Source organism: Trichomycterus rosablanca, chromosome 15 (genome assembly GCF_030014385.1).
Source record: "Trichomycterus rosablanca isolate fTriRos1 chromosome 15, fTriRos1.hap1, whole genome shotgun sequence".
In the NCBI taxonomy this organism is placed as follows: domain Eukaryota; kingdom Metazoa; phylum Chordata; class Actinopteri; order Siluriformes; family Trichomycteridae; genus Trichomycterus; species Trichomycterus rosablanca.
The window spans coordinates 16378915-16400282 of NC_086002.1; the positions used below are offsets into that span (position 1 = coordinate 16378915).

At 37.2% G+C, this 21368-nt stretch overlaps 2 protein-coding genes across 13 annotated transcripts in view; one reads left to right on the forward strand and one right to left on the reverse strand.

The window, feature by feature from the left end:
• LOC134329629 (nuclear factor 1 X-type-like) overlaps nucleotides 1-13583 on the forward strand; it is a 141073-nt gene extending 127490 nt beyond the window's left edge. For 8 of the 11 annotated variants that reach the window (XM_063010918.1, XM_063010919.1, XM_063010923.1 and 5 more), the window contains one exon: nucleotides 54-249. In XM_063010918.1, the coding sequence (XP_062866988.1) occupies nucleotides 54-85 (32 nt within the window). In that variant the 3' untranslated portion in view covers nucleotides 86-249. Of the gene's footprint in view, nucleotides 1-53; nucleotides 250-3010; nucleotides 3100-12060 lie in introns of those variants that run through there. The other 3 variants (XM_063010925.1, XM_063010928.1, XM_063010929.1) reach the window with 1 other exon arrangement.
• The window catches only part of rad23aa (RAD23 homolog A, nucleotide excision repair protein a), a 30314-nt gene continuing 15125 nt past the window's right edge, over nucleotides 6180-21368 (reverse strand). The window contains exons 9-10 of one of the 2 annotated variants that reach the window (XR_010014894.1): nucleotides 12024-12124; nucleotides 6180-6659 (exon numbers count right to left, since the gene is read on the reverse strand). The gene's annotated coding sequence lies outside the window, so the exon portion shown is untranslated. The remainder of the gene's footprint in view (nucleotides 6660-12023; nucleotides 12125-21368) is intronic. The other variant, XM_063010933.1, reaches the window with a different exon arrangement.

The following is a 21368-nucleotide window of genomic DNA, read 5'->3' on the forward strand; positions in this document are numbered from 1 at the left end:
ATGGATAATTATTTTTATTATTATTATTAAAGAAAACATGTTAATTTCCACAGTTGTTGATGAAATGGGCCTGCATGTCGGGTAAAGGCACAGAGGAGATGGTCTTCAATAAATGCCAAAGTCCACATTGAAATTTTGGACGCTTTTCTTATTCCATCAGTTGAAAGGATGTTTGGTGATGATGACTTCATTTTTCAAGATGATAATGCATCTTGCCATAGGGCAAAGGACGTGAAAACTTTCCTTCAAGAAAACATATAATGTCAATGGCATGGCCTGCAAATAGTCCGGATCTCAATCCATTTGAAAATCTCTGGTGGAAATTGAAGAAAATGGTCAATGACAAGGTTCCAACCTGCAAAGCTGATCTGGCAACAGCAAGAGACAGTTGAAGGCAGATTGATGAAGAATACTGTTTGTCATTAGTTAACTCCATGCCTCATAGAGTTTAAACCATTATAAAAGCCAGAGGTGGTGCAACAAAGTAATAATGGTGCAGTGTTTTCTAATGATTCCATAATTTTTTCCTCAGATTTGAGTGATTCCATATTTTTTTCCTCTACTTGATCTAAAAAAAAGCAATTGTGACTGACCACAACTATTATATTTGTTTCTTTTTTTATTGTTTCTTAATGCCAGAGGGTTGACAGTTTGAGAAATGATAGTTTTGTGGCATGTCTGCGATTTCTTTTTTTTCTACAAAATTAAACAATTGAAAGAACATCTTCCAAGAGTGGTGATTCCATAATTTTTGCCAGGGGTTGTAGCTGTTAGTTGTGTTAGTGGTGATCAAGAGTAGGTAAAGCTACCATATTTATATTTATAGCATTTAGCAGACACTCTTTCTTTTTTTTTCTTTAAAAAAAAAAAAAAAAAAAAAAAAGGAACTTAACAATTGTGAACGAATAAATACAAGCAAATTAGGGTTAATAGTGTTGTTCAGGGGCCCAGCAGAGGCAGCTTGGCATTGCCTAAACGGGGGACCTTGGGATCAATAGCCTAGTATATTAACCAGACAGTGGCATAGGGTGTCAGTCCACTGGGTGTCAGGTTGTCAGTCCACTGTATTTATTTTAGTCCTAGGTGGAGAAAATCTCAAAGGCAGTTGCAGATGTCAAGTTGGCATGTAACTGTTTTTTGCATTGCTCTGATCTCTGGTGTGTAGGAGCACCTGCATGACCATTTCAATATCTGTGTCACTGACATGCCATGTGTCATGGTAAATGTTCTTTACTGTGCCTGCAGAAATTAAATGTCTTGTCACATGTCATTCATTTTTTATTATTACATGGTTAGCAGCGAACTGGGTCATACTGGAATCTTAGTGAATGAAAAAAACAGAGGAACTTAGATGGTGGTAATACACCACTGCGCTTTTTTAAATAGGTAAACAATTTACTGCTCCTCATTTTAAAGTAGTTATTTATATGTGCTGACAAGTAACTTAACTCCACGATATTGTGAAACTTCCCCTTTACAGTGTGATTTCTACTGAACTTGGGTACCTGCCTGATTTCTACTTCTACTTGGGTAACTGCCTTCAGAATTAAATGCCACTGAAGCAAATCTAAACAAGCTCAGCTTTGTTTAACGAGCTAATATTTGAACAGTTAAATATTAGTGATACAGTACACATGTTGGAAATAACTGCACAATTCTAACAAAAAATCCCAATACTCTTTCAGAGTAATCCAGTGTAAGCAGAACCCTCTTTTTATAATCAATTGTCATCATAATCTTAAAAAGTAGAGGCAAATATCTATTTTAAAAACTTAACTGTTACCAGCACAAATTTAGGTTAAAATAAAAAAATAACTTTTGGTTTTTTTTAATCTGCATCATTTTAATCCTATCAGTGTATTTTTTTTTTAATTTATATTTATTTATTAAATGTATCCTTTGTCACCCTACTGCCTCTTTTGAGAGATCAAATTCAGGGCAGTTGGCATGGACTCCAAATTGAAATAAAATTAAAATGAAATAATCAAAACAACAATATTATGCCTTCATAACACATTCAAATGTATTTGTTTGTAATACTGTATCAAAGAGATATAAATGTTGCTGCAGACACGAAACGGTTTATGTAACTAGTATATGTGTATATTCATGTTTGTGTGTGTGGCGGTGTTGGGGCATACTTTTGGAATTTTGAGATGAGGAGGCGTGGGAATCGGACGTATTTTACTCCCAGAGGATGTTGGACAAAAGACCATCCATTTCTATTTTTTTTTTTTTTTTCTGTTAACATTTAAGATGCTTAAAATGTTTCTCATCTGTTTCTCATCCTTACCCACTCTATTTCACTTAATTATTGATATAATGTCATTAGTATTACATCAGACACATTCCACAATCTCCTTTTATATTTCACTGACCTTTTTACTATCTTCTTTTATTGCTGTATATACACATGTGCAACTTTGGACAGACACATTAGCTTTAAAATGGGTTTGAAACGTTTTGCTTTCATCACTTCACATACAGCAATCTTTTTTTAGACATATTTAGTCTGGAATTGGAGTCCGTTGTTTACCACTGCCCGGAATTCGATTACTTTGGCCCTGCTGCCAACGAAGTTCATAAGAAGGTTCTTGATTTGATTTTTTGATTTGATTTTATTGAACCATTTCATATTTTATAAATAGATACAATACCTCCTATAAAAAACTGAAACAGTCAGGGATAACACAAAAAGTCCATAGACTTATTTCCATTGTGGTCCCTAAAATTGTGTGGTCTTAAAATTATGATTATTACTGAGACAACACAGAGAGAAAAATATTTTTTTTCACTTCACTATATGGGCTTATGACCTTTTTTAAGGCACAAAAACACTGAAAACTTCAAGGTAAAAACAAAAACAGATCTACAGAATTTTAAATCCAGTGTCTATGTCCTCCCTCTGTTTTGTTTTGTTTTGTTTAAACACCAGAGCGTAGTCTCAGATGCTGACAGAATTTTGTTTGTTTTTGTCTGTGTATTTATGTGTGTGTGTTGGTGGGTGCAGCATACTCAACGCCAAGCTCCACAGCTTCCAACGGGTTTGTCGGCTTCGGAGCACGGGACAACTTTCTAAACATACCACAGCAAACACAGGTAGACATGTCTTTGCATTTATACATGTTTACAACTTAATTGTCATGATTCCCGATGAACAAAAAAGCAAAAGAGAAAACGCAGCTCCAAACCATCTCCCCAGTACCGCCCCTTCTCCTTTAATTTCCATGCAATAGCAGTCACTGAAATGATCTGGTATCACTTCCTCTTCTTGCAGTTCTGCATTAATTATATTTAACCAATACATAATGGTTTTTCTTGTGTTGGCTAATTGTGTGTTGTTGCTTATTTGTGGTTAGTGCAGTGGTGTGTTTAAACTCAGCTGGCAGTTTGTTGGGTGGCGTTTAGCTACAGACACTCCTTGTGTAAAATTGGGACGCATCCTGGCCCACAGATGTTAAATACTTTCACTCCAGCCCACTGCACATCTTTCATGAGGAATGAAACCACAAGCTAAACACTACAGCCCCAGCACATGGAGGCAATCTGGAGTATGTCTGTTGGTTTCTGTCTCTTTTTTCAGGGGTTGCCTGTAGATTCAAAATGATGTTTAGAGGACTCATGAACACCTAGATGAGGTTTTAACAAACTCCCTCACTATGCTGAGATGGACACTCAGTGACAAAATATAGTAGACAAAGTATAGTTTTAACCTGTTTGAGTTTTTCTATTTGGCTGACATAGAAAAGGAAATTTGTGTGAAAGTAGAGGGTAGATGAGAGAAAGAGAGAAGTCACGTCCTGACTGTCTAGTTGCCTCCAGCAACCAGACATGATGTCATAGGCAGTTGAACATGAACTTAGTGGGGAGCGAGTCTACGAAAAATAGCTGGACACTACCCAGGATTAGCTGATGTACCAGCCAGTACAAACTTTATCCAAGCACTGTAGCTTGTCCAATCAGCAAATCAATTCCTGCAACTTTTCTCACAGCTCAGTTACAAAATGTGTTTTGCCATCCAGAAAGAAAAAAGGATCCCTTCTGTTATTAAAAAAAGAAACAAAGAAATGCAGCATTTATTTCATGCAAGGATATTCTGGTTACCTATTTACGTGTAAATTGCACATGAGCTTCAAATTAATACAGAATGATTGAAAATATAAGCCACAGCCTGGTTTTGGTTAATTGTTGAGTAGTTTGTAGATTTGTAGGTTTTGGTTAATTGTTGAGTAGTTTGTAGATATTAACAAGGTTAAAAGTGATATGGTTGTAAATTAACACGTTTCCAAATTAACACGTTAATGCCAAATGTTAAAGATTTCAGTGATTTTGCACATGGTTTTGATAAAGAGGAAGCACTTCTAACATGGCATAAGATTATTGATTAATGATACTTTTCTGCTTGTGCATGTAAGGTTATAAAACATGTACATGTATAGTTATAAAACAAATGGCAGGAATGTGAATGAACAAAGTAAAAAAGGCCAGTTAAACTTTCAGTGCAATTTCAAAGTTTATTTCCTTTGGTTTTTTTTAAGCTTTTTTTTATGATGTCATGGCATGCCTTTTGTTGCAACCAAAGCAAAAACACTTTTTAATCATTGCTTGATGTAAAATTGCTTTTACAAAAAATATGGTATGGATCCCAGGATGCAGTCTGATGTGGCTTGAATTTCCTACAACATACCGTAGGGGAAATAAGTATTTGATCCCCTGCTGATTTTGTAAGTTTACCCCCTTACAAAGACTTGAACAGTCTATAATTTTTATGGAAGGTTTATTTTAACAGAGAGAGACAGAATATCAACAAAAAATCCAGAAAAAAAACATTAAATAAAAGTTATAAATTAATTTGTATTTAATTAAGGCAAATAAGTATTTGATCCCCTACCAACCAGCAAGAATTCTGACCCCCATAGACCGGTTATGTGCCCATGAGGCACACAAATCACAGTCACAGAATCAGTTTCTTCCGTTCAAATCTCTCGACCACCATGGGCAAGACCAAAGAGCTATCAAAGGACGTCAGGGACAAGATTGTAGACCTGCACAAGGCTGGAATGGGCTACAAGACCATCAGCAAGAAGCTTGGTGAGAAAGAGACCACTGTTGGTGCGATAATTCGAAAATGGAAGAAATACAAGATCACAGTCAATCACCCTCACTCTGGAGCTCCATGCAAGATCTCACCTGGTGGGGTAAGAATGATTCTGAGAAAGGTGAGGTCAGTCCAGAATTACACGGGAGGAGCTTGTCAATGATCTCAAGGGAGCTGGGAGCACAGTCACCAAGAAAACCATTAGTAACACACTTCGCCGTAATGGATTGAGATCCTGCAGTGCCCGCAAAGTCCCTTTGCTCAAGAAGGCTCATGTACAGGCCCGTCTGAAGTTTGCCAATGAACACCTGAATGATTCAGAGAAAGCTTGGGAGAATGTGATATGGTCAGATGAGACCAAAATTGAGCTCTTTGGCATCAACTCCACTCGCCGTGTTTGGAGGCAAAGAAATGCCCGGTGGGGATGGTGTTCTTGGGGTCATATCCAGCATTCTCTGCTCCCAGCTCCCTTGAGATCATTGACAAGCTCCTCCTGGGTAATTCTGAACTGACCTCACCTTTCTCAGAATCATTCTTACCCCACCAGGTGAGATCTTGCATGGAGCTCCAGAGTGAGGGCGATTGACTGTGATCTTGTATTTCTTCCATTTTCGAATGATCGCACCAACAGTGGTCTCTTTCTCAACAAGCTTCTTGCTGATGGTCTTGTAGCCCATTCCAGCCTTGTGCAGGTCTACAATCTTGTCCCTGACGTCCTTTGATAGCTCTTTGGTCTTGCCCATGGTGGTCGAGAGATTTGAACGGAAGAAACTGATTCTGTGACAGGAGTCTTTTATACAGGGACAGGACTAATTTGTGTGCCTCATGGGCACATAACCAATCTGTGGGGGTCAGAATTCTTGCTGGTTAGTAGGGGATCAAATACTTATTTCCCTTAATTAAATACAAATTAATTTATAACTTTTATTTAATGTTTTTTTTCTGGATTTTTTTGTTGATATTCTGTCTCTCTGTTAAAATAAACATTCCATAAAAATTATAGACTGTTCAAGTCTTTGTAAGGGGGTAAACTTACAAAATCAGCAGAGGATCAAATACTTATTTCCCCCACTGTATCAAGTAAAGTCAAGTCAACTTTATTTATATAGCGCTTTTTACAATAGACATTGTCTCAAAGCAACTTTACAAAATCCAGGACCAACAGATACAAAAACCCCTGTTGAGCAAGCCAAGGGCGACTGTGGCAAGGAAAAACTCCCTGAAAATTACAGGAAGAAACCTTGAGAGGAACCAGACTCAGCAGTGCCCATCCTTCTTGGGTGGTCTGGAGGATACTTTAAATAAATACACGATTTACACAAAGCATACAAACACAGAATTAAATGATCTAAAATTTATAACTGGTAATAAATAGATAAATAAATAAATAATAATAGAGTTGTTATTCGCTCTAGTCTTCAATAAAGTCTGTAGTGAGTTCTTGTCATTCTTGGTGCAATTACTCCAGACCCGTCACATCCGGCAGGAGCAGCATAGTTGTCACGGCAGTCTCGACTTTAATCCTTAACCTCGACGGGTAAACAGGTTTCCATCAGAATGCCTTTGGAGTAAAACAACAAAGAATGTAGTTAATAATGTACAATGCTAGTTGAGTAAAACAGTTTTACAGAGAGTTTTAGACTCCGGCAGCCCTAAATATTATAGCATAACTAAAAGGGAGAGCGAGCAGGTAACAAGGTCATGAAGGCTTTCACAGGACATCAGCGCCCTCCTCTCCTACCCAAACCGGAGTGATTGGACAAGAGAGGCAGAACGACAGCAACCCAACATCCCTGATCACCACAAGTTTCTATGACCAAGAACCCCCAAGCTCTGTGCCTTTGTCTATATTAATCAAAAGCCTGAGAAAATAAATATGTTTTCAGTCTAGACTTAAACATTGAGACTGTGTCCGAATCCCGAATAGAGGCAGGAAGATTATTCCAGAGTTGTGGAGCTTTGTAAGAAAATGCTCTTACCAGCTGTGGTCTTTTTAATTCTAGGAACTATAAGTAACCCTGCATCTTGTGAGCGAAGTGGACATGCTGGGTTGTAGTGATTAATAAGTTCACTCAGATACTGTGGAGCCAGACCATGTAGCGCTTTATAGGTTAGTAAAAGTATTTTGTAATCAATGCGGAATTTAACTGGCAGCCAGTGTAGAGATGATAGAACAGGAGTGATATGATCACATTTTTTAGTTCTACAGTAGTTAGCACTCGAGCTGCTGCATTTTGAACTAACTGGAGTTTGTTTATGGATCTACCAGAGCATCCAGTTAGAAGAGCATTACAATAATCTAACCGAGAAGTTATAAACGCATGGATCAGTTTTTCGGCATCATTAACAGATAGTATATTTCTTATTTTAGAGATATTACGCAAATGATAGAAAGCAACTCTAGTAATATTATTAACGTGTGTATCAAAGGAAAGATCTGAATCTAGTGTGACACCCACGTTTTTTACATCTGGGCTGGGAGTAACAGAGAAAGTGTTTAGGTTTAGCACCAGGTTAAACAACTTGTCTCTTGCAGCTTTAGAGCCAACAAGTAAAACCTCAGTTTTATCCGAATTAAGTAAAAGAAAATTACCTGACATCCAGTTTTTTATGTCGTTTACACAATCTTCTATCTTACTGATTGTGTCAGTATCATTTGGTTTGGCTGATATATACAGCTGTGTGTCATCTGCATAGCAGTGAAATTTTATGCCATGTTTATGAATAATTTCTCCTAGTGGAAGCATATAGAGTGTAAATAATAGCGGTCCCAGTACCGACCCCTGTGGAACACCACACTTTACTTTTGTAGTTTCCGAGCATTTATTATTTACATAAACAAATTGCGAGCGGTCAGTCAACTATGATTGAAACCAAGAGAGTGCGAGTCCTTTAACACCTACTGTATTTTCTAGCCTATCCAGTAAAATGTTATGATCGACCGTATCAAACGCTGCACTAAGATCTAATAGAACAAGAAAAGAGACACATCCATTATCAGAAGACATTAACAACTCGTTAACTACCCTAATTAATGCGGTTTCAGTACTATGATTGGGTCTAAATCCTGATTGAAAATTTTCATGAATACAATTTTCATTCAAATAAGAACATAATTGTTTGGAAACAACTTTTTCTAATATTTTAGAGACAAAAGGCAGGTTTGAAATTGGCCTATAATTAGCTAGAACATGTGGATCAAGATTAGGTTTTTTAATCAGGGGTTTAATAACGGCACTTTTAAACAATTTAGGTACATACCCAAGGCTAAGGGATGCATTGATTAATGTAAGCAGGGGCTCTACAATAGCTGGGAGTAAATCTTTAAGTAAACGAGTTGGAACAGGATCGAGTATACACGATGATGACTTCGATGATTTAATCAACAGTTAGTTCATTTTGGGAGATTGGATTAAAGGAATGTAGTTGGATTAACTCGTTACTATTGTCACCAATGCTGCTCGGAGTGAGTCCATACTTAACATTGGCAAGTGACACACTTTGACTCTGAAGTCGTATTTTTTCTATCTTGTCATTAAAGAATTTTAAAAAATCATCACTGGTACAGTCAGGCGGTATATTAGATTCAGTTTCATTGACGTTTTTAGTTAATTTGGACACTGTCTTGAAAAGGAATCTAGGATTGTTTTTATTTTTCTCTATTAGGGACGAATAATATAAAGATAAGTGCATGTTTATACTCAGTTAGAGCATCTTTCCAAGCAATCTTATACACGTAGTGTGACGCCACTTGCGTTCTAATTTCCGTGCTGCTTGTTTAAGTGCGCATGTGTGGTCATTGTACCAAGGAGCAAGTTTTTTCTCCCTAATCAGTTTAGTTTTGAGTGGGGCTACGTTATCTAAGGTTGTGCGCAGTACGGTCTCTAGGTGTTGAGTTGCCTGATCTAGTTCTTTAGGTTCTGATGCTGATATATTTGGTCATTCTGGTAGGCAGTTTATGAACGCTGCTGCAGTTGCAGATGTAATAGTGCGCTTACATTTAAAACGATGTGGTTGCTGTATATTATTGGACAGGGACACTTCATAAATTAGTAGGGAGTGATCAGAAATTAAGTCATTCTGTGGTACAATTTCCAGGTTGTCTATGTTTATACCATAAGTAAGTATTAAATCTAAGGTATGTTTACAGCGGTGAGTGGGTCCTGTTACATTTTGGGTGATGCCTAAGGATTCTAAAATAGAATCAAACGCAATTTTGAGTGGATTACACTTATCATCATAATGAATATTAAAGTCACCAACAATTAAAGCTTTTTTAGTTGATAAGACTAATTTAGAAAGAAAATTGGCAAATTCGTTAAGAAATTCTGAGTAAGGACCAGGGGGTCGATAAACAGTAACCAGCTTAAACATACTAGTTTTATCAGATGAACATTTATTGGTTATGTCAGAGATAAGAACTTCAAACGAGTTTGTTATGGGAGATGATTTTACAGTAAGACCTATGTCTATCATAAATTGTGGCTATTCCTCCACCACGACCGCTAAGACGTGGCTTATGTTCATAACTGTAACCCGGAGGAGATGCGTCATTTAAACCTAGATACTCATCAGGTCTAGCCCAGGTCTCGGTTAAACAAAGTGCACTAAGACTATTATCTGTAATTATTTCATTTACAATTACTGTTTTACATGCAAGTGATCTGATGTTTAGAAGTCCTAACTTTAGTTTAGCCCTACTATGGTTTTCATGATGCTCATTTAGATTAATTTTAATTAAGTTATTATGACATACTTTTTGATTTAGTTTTGGCTTACACCTGCCACGGTAAACAGACACAGTCTCAATGGTTTGTGACCTAAGGATTCCGGGTGACGTCCGATGGCGACTCGCAGACAGTTGGTTAGGCCTGTTTGTCTGCTGCCTGGTCTTGGCTCTGGATAGTCATTTAACACTATCTGCCGCTACACTAACGCGGTGGTAAAGCCTGTCACCTATGCTGCAAGAAATGCGAGCAGCACCCTCCCACGTGGGGTGGACACCATCCCGCTTCAAAAGACCAGGCCTTCCCTCAAAGGTGGACCAGTTATCTACAAAATCAATGCAGTTTTCTGAGCACCATTTAGACATCCAGCGGTTCAGCGACAATAACCTGCTGTAGGTTTCGCCACTGGGTCGAATCGGTCGAATGTATCTCTTTCATAGTTTGAGAACTGTCCACTGAGCAGCTTTAGCATGCATCTTACATTTTATTTACATTCACATTTTCGGCATTAGCAGACGCTCTTATCCAGAGCGACTTACAGTAACATCTTATTTACTTATTCATCTGTTGAATTAATACAAAGGCTCGTTCCCAGAGTTAAATGTGTGGGTGTTTTTAGAGCAGTTTCGAGGTAAGGGCCCAGCTGTGGTGGAACCGCTGATGGAAGTTTAAATTGGGGTGATATAAGCTCAGTAGCTGAGGTTCTCGACTAGTAATCAGATGGTTGCTGGTTTAAGCCCAATGACTGCCAGCAAGGCCCTTAACTCTTAACATTTAGTACTTAAATTACTCCTAGGCTAGCCCAAAGATAACATGTTAATTCATGCTACAAAAAACTTCTGTTTTTATTTAATCTACTTTCTGTGAAAATATTTAGATAATTAAACTAATAGATTATAAATTAGATAATAAATATTTAGACAGATAATGTTTTTTTACTTTGAAATTACAGATATGGATCAAAAATATGTATTTATACACATACACCGCAATATATTCAAAAAGCCAAAATAATATGCAACAATAATTCAATCACTTCCAAAACTCCCCAGAAGAGTTGCAGGATGACAGTTAACCAGTTAACAGTAAGCAACAAGCTGCACTGCTGTCATGATTTCTACACGCCATACAGTATGTTGAAAAAACAAGGAGATGCACCTCAAAAGCATTTAAACAAATCAGTAAATTCGCCAGATGAAACAAATAGAATTCTTGGTATAGATCATGTTTGGAAGAGAAAAAGTTAACCGTTTGATCCACATTGCCATTACAACAAGAACCTCAAATACAAAGCCAAATACCTCATGACTGATTTCTAAGTAAAAGGATGAATATGATTTTATGACAGAGGGACTTTCATAGCCTTGGGGAATTTAAGACAGTTTACTAAGAGACATGCGTTTAAATTAAACCACAATGCTGTAAAAAGCTAATTGTTTTATTGCATATGTGCCTAAAATGTAACTGACAACTGCTTTTCAGTGAAGTACTGTTGTTTTTAACTTTGCGGTGTCTGAATAGTTTTTACACCCATTTTAATTTTCTAAGAACAAACTGATCTTAGTTAGTGTCACGAGGGGGCTAGACAAGACAAAGGGGCGGACACACACAGAGATGTAAACTAAGAGTTTATTTCTAACAAAGGACAGGAACAAACAAGACTAAACAAGACTAACTAGGCAAACAAGGCTACACAGGCTAACTAGGCTGACCAAGGCTAAACAGGCTAACAAGGCTAAATAAGACTAACTAAGCTAAACATGCTAACTACAAGAATCTAGAAACAAACCAGACTGAACAAAGTTACAAAGATACAAGCACCAAACCATCAGACAGAGTCACACAGGAGCTCATTGTGACAGTTAGCTACACATCTAAAGTGACTACAATTTCTAGCAGGACTTTGTAGTGGATCCTAAAGTGAAATATGCTGAAGCTATTTAAAGACATTTTAGGGCAGCACCCTGCTTTGTTGTTGACAAAGTAAGTTTGTGATAATTGCTCTTTTAAAAACATTATGTTAATATTGAAGTTTAGCATTTACATTAAGCTCAAATATACTGTAAGTTTGTGTCATTTTAAACTTGTATTGCCAGTAATTAGATGTGTATGTTTTCTATGCTTTAAGTTGTATCATATCATGGTAGAAATTAAATGATTAAGTACAAGTTGAGAGCATTATAAACATCATATCTTACTTATGTTTTTTTCTGTTTTTCTTCCACTCTTTTACAGTCCTGGTTCCTTTGACAAGATCTCACTGAATAGCACAGATATGAATTAAGTCTGTAGCTGAAACCTGAAACAAAAAGCTAGGTATGAACTGCTATCAGCTAATCACTTAGACACCCCAACTCAAGACAAGCACCCTGAAACCCTCAACCCGGAAATGAGCCCTTAAATCGAAAATCTGAAAAACTTTCAACTGATTCTGCAAATCTAAAAAATGAACACAGAAACCAGAAGACATCACCGAAATGGAGGACATTCAGGAAAGTGTTTTGGACAAATAATAGGAAGTATCTTAAATGTTAGATAGGTCTTGCTTTTCTTTTGATTTGTTTCCCATCATCCACCAAGCATACAGCTGGGGCAACGAGCCTTTACTCTATTACAGTTTAAGCTAATTAAAATCACCTGGATCATTTACATACTCACATACAGTACATACCCTCAGCTGCATTTCACCCTATATATTGCTTGTGTGTGCCTACATTCATGAAACCTATTGGGCAAGGATTACATTTCTGCACCGCTCTAATTTGCTGTCTAGGAACTTCCTTATTCAGACGGATCAAGAATTTGGAACTGACTCTGAATCACAAGAGAAGTTTTCTTACTAGAATGTCAGCAATTTTAGGAAACGCCCAAAGTGTTAAATCCGTGTACAGTCTCAGAAGTCAAGAAATTCCCATAATGCACTCACAAAAAGGTGATCAGTAAGCAGGTTTTGAAAAGTAACATATTAATTATTGCCTAGACCATTTTTTTTTTTAGTTTTTTTCAGTCATGGCACCATTTGAAAGTATTCAAACTCTCGAGTCACCCCAGTCTAAAATTTATTTAAAAAAATGACATTAAAACATGGTGGTGGGGTAAATGTGACCTAACTATCATTAGGAAACCTAAGCCTGGGACAACACAAATACTGGATGATAAAGTTGATGACTTAAATTAGGAGTGATCTGATTCTGGGGCCTCTTAGATTTTTCAACATTTTTAAAGCTTTTATCCGACCTCAAACAGCTGTGTTTGTGTAAACACTCTGAGGTGGAAAACTGAAAGCTCAGAGACAGAAAACCCAGAGTTTGTTGTCGCAGATGCTGCAGAAGGCTAACTAGCGTGCTAGCTAGCAGTTGTAGTAAATAATCAAATCACTATTGTAACTGTAACCATACATGGTAGTTTGAGCACAAATTAGCTTTTCCTGTTTGTTGAAGTATCTTCAGACTTTTGATCTAATGAACAGAATTTAAATGAAATTTTAAAATTTGGCCAAAATAAAGCACATCACTTGGCAGCTGCCTTCTAAAAGGAACAGCCTTCATAACTGCATACAAATTCACATGCTGGTAAAAAATGCTGACTGTCCAGGTAGCTGACTTAAGCTTGAAACACAATGTATATTTACCCCAAACAGCATACCTGATTTCATGTCAGCTTTTGGTGCAGCATATTTTACTGCATGTCCTCTTCCTCAGTATGAATGCTGTGTGTATGAATAAGCAACACATGCAAGCTGTAGCTAAGGTAGTACAGTGGGGTCAAAAAGTATTTAGTCAGCCACTGATTGTGCAAGTTCTCCTACTTAGAAAGATGAGAGAGGTCTGTAATTTTCATCATAGGTACACTTCAACTATCAGAGACAAAATGAGAAAAAAAAATGCAGGAAATCACATTGTAGGATTTTTAAAGAATTTATTCGTAAATTATGGTGGAAAATAAGTATTTGGTCAATAACAAACAAGCAAGATTTCTGGCTCTCACAGACCTGTAACTTCTTCTTTAAGAAGCTCTTCTGTCCTCCACTCGTTACCTGTATTAATGGCACCTGTTTGACCTCGTTATCTGTATAGAAGACACCTGTCCACAGCCTCAAACAGTCAGACTCCAAACTCAACCATGGCCAAGACCAAAGAGCTGTCGAAGGACACCAGGAAGAAAATTGTAGACCTGCACCAGGCTGGGAAGAGTGAATCTACAATATGCAAGCAGGTTGGTGTGAATAAATCAACTGTGGGAGCAATTGTAAGAAAATGGAAGACATACAAGACCATTGATAATCTCCCTTGGGGTCAAGATCTCATCCCGTGGGGTCAAAATGATCATGAGAACGGTGAGTAAAAATCCCAGAACTACACGGAGGGACCTGATGAATGACCTGCAGAGAGCTGGGACCAAGGTAACAAAGGCTACCATCAGTATACACACTACGCCGAGAGGGACTCAAATCCTGCAGTGCCAGGCGTGTCCCCCTGCTTAAGCCAGTACATGTCCAGGCCCGTCTGATGTTTGCCAGAGAGCATATGGATGATCCAGAAGAGGATTGGGAGAATATCATGTGGTCAGATGAAACCAAAATGGAACTTTTTGGTAAAAACTCAACTCATCGTGTTTGGAGGAAGAAGAAAAACCCAAGAACACCATACCTACTGTGAAGCATGGGGTGGAAACATCATGCTTTGGGGCTGTTTTTCTGCAAAGGGGACAGGGCGACTGATCTGTGTTAAGGGAAGAATGAACGGGGCCATGTATCGTGAGATTTTAAGCCAAAACCTCCTTCCATCAGTGAGAGCATTGAAGATGGAACGTGGCTGGGTCTTCCAGCATGACAATGATCCCAAACTCACCGCTCGGGCAACGAAGGAGTGGCTCCGTAAAAAGCATTTCAAGGTCCTGGAGTGGCCTAGCCAGTCTCCAGACCTCAACCCCATAGAAAATTTGTGGAGTCCGTGTTGCCCAGCGACAGCCCCTAAACATCACTGCTCTAGAGGAGATCTGCATGGAGGAATGGGCCAAAATACCAGCTACAGTGTGTGCAAACCTGGTAAAGACTTACAGGAAACGTTTGACCTCTGTCATTGCCAACAAAGGTTATGTTACAAAGTATTGAGTTGAACTTTTGTTATTGACCAAATACTTATTTTCCACCATAATTTACAAATAAATTCTTTAAAAGTCCTACAATGTGATTTCCTTGATTTTTTTTTTCTCATTTTGTCTCTCATAGTTGATGTGTACCTATGATGAAAATTACAGACCTCTCTCATCTTTCTAAGTAGGAGAACCTGCACAATCAGTGGCTGACTAAATACTTTTTGGCCCCTATCAGGTACCTATCAGACCAACTGGATCCTTTGATCACTGTCATCACTTTCTCTGTGCACCTTTATCCATTTTCATAAGGTCCCGTCATAATTTGGCTTGCAAACATAGAGAGAAAAAATAACTCTTATGGGTTATTCTCCAAAAAACACGCGCACACACAAGCCAAAAATGCACTGATTATAACCCTAAAATGAATAAAGCCTATTATTTACTTTGGTGTACTTTATTTAGGATGCATCCAGCTTAACATAATGCCAGCTACAGCAAATTTACACTACAACCATACAACACCACTGATATCACAAAATAACTGGACTGCCCGGCTGTAAGTCATATGTCAGGGATTCTCATGTCTGAGCCTAGCTTAAAGTACACCCCCTTTTGGCTCTAACAAAGTGCTTAAAGTTTTGCATCAAAGTGCCTCTGTATTCCCCTCTTTATGCAACCTGGCATTAAATTCAGGGTCTGTACATGGTCTATAAGCTACAAAAATAATGTGCTATATGTATCATGGCGTAGTGCAAACCAGAACAGGAGACTAAAAACAACGCCCTTATAAATATATCGTATATAAACTAAAAACCATACTCGTGTGTGCTGTATATATATGAATATATGTATAGTAGCTCTTCTGAAATACGGCAGTCTAGTTATTTTTTGACATTTCAGCCCAGTCCTCTTAAAATACTTAGGTACAATAGGTAATACAAAATACAATAAACAAACAAAAGAAATTCTTAAAGGAATGTTTTTTGTTGTTGGAAAAAGTATTAGTATTAATATTTAGGTAAGAAAGTAAGGTGTTCGTGAACTGAGCCGTGTGTTGGGCAGGAATTTGTACGAATGTATGAGAATTTTATAAAAAGCAATTTTAAGTCCATGTGTCCTGGACTCTAAACTCATGGGCCATGAACAGTATCCCAATCTTTATAAAATTTTGGGTGATTTTTTTTGTTTACCTATTATATTTTTTAATGTTATATTTGTAATCGTTGTAAACTGTTGGGAAGGGTGGGTGAAAAGAACAAAAAATGTCAGCAAAACAAGTATGTATTAGGATATAATCCTGCTGCTTGTTTTATACATAGTCTACCATTAAGAGAATAATACTAAACCAAAACTGTTTCTCATCGTCGAACAGTTTAGGAAATATGCTTTTTTTGTACTATGTGGGGGTGGGGTTTGTATTTTTCCAGGTTGTGACAAAAGGCATTTGATTTCAACCTTTTACTTAATACATACTGTCAAATTTTAGGCGTAATAAGCAGAAAAAATACAGAGTTTAATTGTTTTTTCAGATTAATAAAAAAGCTTTTGTTTTGTTTCATTTATTGTCAATTTCTTTTTTTATAAGAGCCACCGTTAAAACAGTTTTATTTTAAAGAGCACCTTTTATTTAGATCTTTTTCTTTTTCCATCTTCATCCAAAATCCACTGGGCCAGTTATACATGCCAAGGAGCATGGTATGGTGTTACTTGTTAAATTGTATCATGCATTGCACCTTTCAGAAAAGCAACTGCACTTGTGTTGTATCACTCATTTATTCAGATTTTTTTACTTTAAATGTCACCCTTTTGTGCACAAGCTTACATTAACTTAAACTCACTCTCATCAATAGAGAAGACAGGTCTGTCAAAGACGCTCCTCTAGACTTCCAGCCACAGGTGACTCTGGCATTGTTGAGTAATTGCTTTTCTGTTGTGCTCCATTGAAGGCATAAATAATTTTTAAACTTTTGACTGTAAATTAGGAAGAAAAAAAAACAAAAAACAAAGTGTGTGGCCTTGGTAATGATTAAAGATGTAATATGTATTAGAAGTTCTTGTAGATTTAGAGTATTATTGTTATTCTTGGAAGATGCTAAAGAGGAGGTTCCAGAGACTTAATAATGTTAAGGAATAACATTTTGACAGGTTCCAACACTGTTTGTAAATGACCCTTCCTAGTACTTGTGATGTAGTGTTGTAGTACGCTAGCATTTAAAGGTTGTTCCCTTCAAAGTGCCTTTTGTTCATGGACTCCATCTTGTAAAACACCAAAACTTGGTTCTTTAAAAAAGAACAAAAGGTTTTAGCCCATCTTTACCTGTTCCCATTTTTTTCAAGCTGTTTGAAGCCGTATATATAGTATATAGTAATACAGAAAATGGATGTGATTTAGGTTTTTTATTTTATTGTTCAGTATTGAAAAAATTTAAAGGCTAAAAAAACTTCCTTTTGTGTTTTCCGATGTCTCCCTCTTTGCGTTACTGCAGATGTAAAAAGATGTCTTACTTACCCTATCCTACATTTACCCTACCCTTCCCAAAAATGATGCAGAACCCTTTTATTTTTTTCTTCTTAAGCAAAATATCTCGTCTGTATGCTTGTTCTTCTTATGCCATACCAATCTCTCCCGCTCCTCCATTTCTACTGCTAGTGTAAGTGAAATGTAGCCATTTGAGCTCTGTGGGGTCAGCTACATACAGGTTTAGATGTACACTTGATCTGGAGTCAGATCTTACAAAATATACCTGAGAATGATACAATGACTTTCTATTGGGTTACATTTGAGAATTTTTCTGAAGCAAGTAATTGTTCATCAGTATTAGCTTTTCTGTAAGTGCAGGACACTGGTTGTAAAAAGGAGCTTGCCAATTTTTTATGCTAATTTATATGTTTTACTATAGTTTTGTACTTTATTTGAAATGTTCATGCTTTCTATCAGGGTATGGTCCTAAAGATTCTATCAGAGAGAAACTCGGACCTTAAAAATTTTATAAAGCACCTTTTTCTTTTTTTTAAGAACAGTCAGCCTACTTAAAAACTCTGACAACTTTGACTTGACTGACAATTTTGCTATAAGCACCTTATGCAACAAAAATGCACTTGTGATATGCACTAAAATATCATGTATCACATTATGGTGTTTTTTTTTTTTTTTTTGCATGCTCATCATTGACTAAGGAGCATTGAGGTGTTGTTCAGCAGGCCTGTTCATCAGTATTAGTATTGAAGAGGATATGTTTGCTTAGTGTGGGCCTTTTTCTGACAAAAATGAAAATTTTGAATGCCAGTAGAGTACCGCATAGCCCTCTATGCGACTTTAAACACCTATTCTAGTTTTCTTTTACCCCCAAAATGATGCTTCATACTGCTTGGTGTTTTAATGTTTTTGTTTTACTTTGATAAGCTTCCTTACAATAAGCTGCAGAAATGTAAGCTACAGATTTCTACATCGATAGCGCCGCCTAGTGGATTCTGGTGTCCTGCATCTTTAAAAAAAAAAGCGTTGTAGTTCAGCTAGCGGCCCCTCAGAGCTTCCTGGCAAATGTGCATGTGTTAAACTACAAAATCTTTTCCATTATAAAGAATAAAACAGTTTGTAAAGGGCAGCAAATGGTTGAATAAATGATGTTCTTGACTGTACAAAAGTGTGTAAGATTGGTGTTTATTTATTTAGTTTGCAGAAATCTGAATTGCTAGGTATGTTAAGAATTAAACAAGGATTGAACTGCTGTAATTGTTTAAAATCATAGTTCTCTCACAAAACTGGAAATTGTGTGCATGTGCACAAATTGCTAGTGTTTGGCCTGCAGTCACGTGATACGCAGCTAAATTGTTTTTGCACTGGCAGCGCAGTTGTTTCCCATGCTGTGAGACAGGGCTACACTAGCTTGTAGGCTTCTCCCTGCACACATTTACAGCTTGCTGCCACATGGTTCATCTGATTAAACTTTGACTTAGTTTGCTGCTGACTTTCTCAGAGCAACTAATAAGACAAGGTTTATTTGATATAATCAAAAGCTACTGAAATAATGAGGTAAAACTGTTCCTCACTGTGTCCCAAAATCCTGAACACTTAATTAGAACCATGGCATTGTGAAAAAAATATGACATTGCAACGACTGAGCTGTGAAACAGGGACTGGGTTTGAATTACAGATAGCAATCCTACATTTTATCCTGGAATCGCTTGTTATGACAGTCAATACTGTCAGTCAGTCTTGTGGATTGTTTTATACTGTAGATGCAAGGATGAATTTTAAAGAGTTTCATTTTTAGATTAACAGAATCACTCAACAGATGAACTTTTTGTTATCTTGTCAACAAAATAGGGTATTATTTAGACCAAGAAAGGGGAACACAAGATATTTATATTCATATGTTTATTTATCCAAAGCTAAATACAAATGAGCCGTTATTAGTGCTAAGCCTTGACTGTTGAGCTATTACTATGTAAGAAGATATATAAATACTTTTGAATTCCATACAGGTGCTGTAACAATATCAACCTCCCATGTACGCTAGCCCAATACAGAACCTAAAAATGTTAAATGTAACTCTTGCCAGAAGCTGCAAAAAACAACGGCTAGTACCCATGCTTTGCAAGTTAGAAGTTAGAATTGCATGGGTTTACAGCACTATATGCACCCTTTAATATACACCTTTGTCTTTTTGAACATATTTAAACAAATGAACATTTGAGCTTCATTTGAACAGTAGTGAGAGATGGAGCTTATATAACTAAACAAATAAAACTGAAACACAAGTTGTAAAATGTAATAAACAAAAAAGAAAATTTATTGTGAGGAAAAAGTTAGGACACTCTGTCCTAATAGCTGGTGTTTCCCCCTTTGGCTGAAATAACCTCAATTAGACGTTTCCTATAACCATCTACCAGTCTCTGACATCGACTGGAAGAAAGTTTTCCCCACTCCTCCATGCAGAATTTCTTCAGCTGTGTGAGGTTTGATGGGTTTCTTGCATGCACAGCCAGTTTCAAATCACCCCACAGCATCTCAATAGGATTAAGATCTGGGCTTTGACTTGGCCATTCCAGAACTCTCCATTTCTTTCTTTTGAGCCATTCCTTGGTGGATTTACTTGGATGTTTTGGGTTGTTGGCATGTTGCATGGTCCACCTCTGCTTCAGCTTCAGTTTTTGGACAGATGGTCTTACATTTTCCTCAAGCACCCTCTGATATAGTGAAGAATTCATCGTGGATTCTATAATGGAGAGCTTGCAAGGCCGTGCTGCTGCAAAGCAGCCCCAAACCATGACATTTCCACCTCCATGCTTCACAGTTGGTATGAGGTTCTTGTTCCCAAATGCTGTGTTTGGTTTGCGCCAAACATGTCTTCTGTTACTGTGCCCAAATAATTCAGCTTTGGATTCATCTGTCCAAAGCACATTGTTCCAGAAGTGCTGGTCTTTGTCTAGGTGTTCTCTTGTAAACTTTAGTCTTGCCCTGATGTTTTTTTTCACAGCAAGGGTTTCCTCCTTGCTCACCTCCCATGAAAATCAAACTTGTGCAGTCTCTTTCTGATGGTAGATGCATGTACCTTGACATCAACTGTGGCAAGAGCTACCTGTAGGTCCCGTGATGACATTGTAGGATTATTGGAGATTTATTTACGCATCTTGCAGTCTGCTCTTGGGCTGAACTTGCTAGGACAGTCTGACCTGGCCATGTTGGCAGTTGTTTTAAATGTTCACCACATGTAAATGATTTTCTGGACAGTGGAATGGCTGATTTCTAATTGTTTTTAGATCTTTACAACTTTACAAAAGATTTACAACCTTCTTTCTGAAGGCCTCAGAAAGCTCTTTAGATCTCACCATGGTGATAACACTTACTTCAACAATCAAGAGCAAACCAAACTAATGTCTGAGGTTTAAATAAAACTCCACTGTCCCCTAACGATGGTCTAATCACAGCTGATGTGGTGCACCGGATTCTAATTTTAGACATTTTAAGTAGTAATAAATGTGGGGGTGTCCTAACTTTTTCCTCTCAATAAATTTCCATTTTTGTTCATTACATTTTACAGCTTGTGTTTAAAAGTATTTTTTTAACATTTTATTTGTTTAGTTATATAAGCTCCATCTCTCAGTACTGTTCAAATGAAGCTCAAATGTTCAAATGTTTAAATATGTTCAAAAAGACAAAGGATTTCATGGGGTGTCCTAACTTTTTCACATGACATATACAGTATATAACATTAATATATATATTTAAAACATTAAACATTAAAACCACCTCCTTGTTTCTACACACACTGTCCATGTCATCAGCTCCACTTACCACATAGAAGCACTTTGTAGTTCTACAATTACTGACTGTAGTCTATCTTTTTCTCTTTAAGCTTTGTTAGTCCCCTTTCATGCTGTTCTTCAATGGTCAGGACCACCACAGAGTAGGTACTATTTCGGTGGTGGGTCATTCTCAGCAC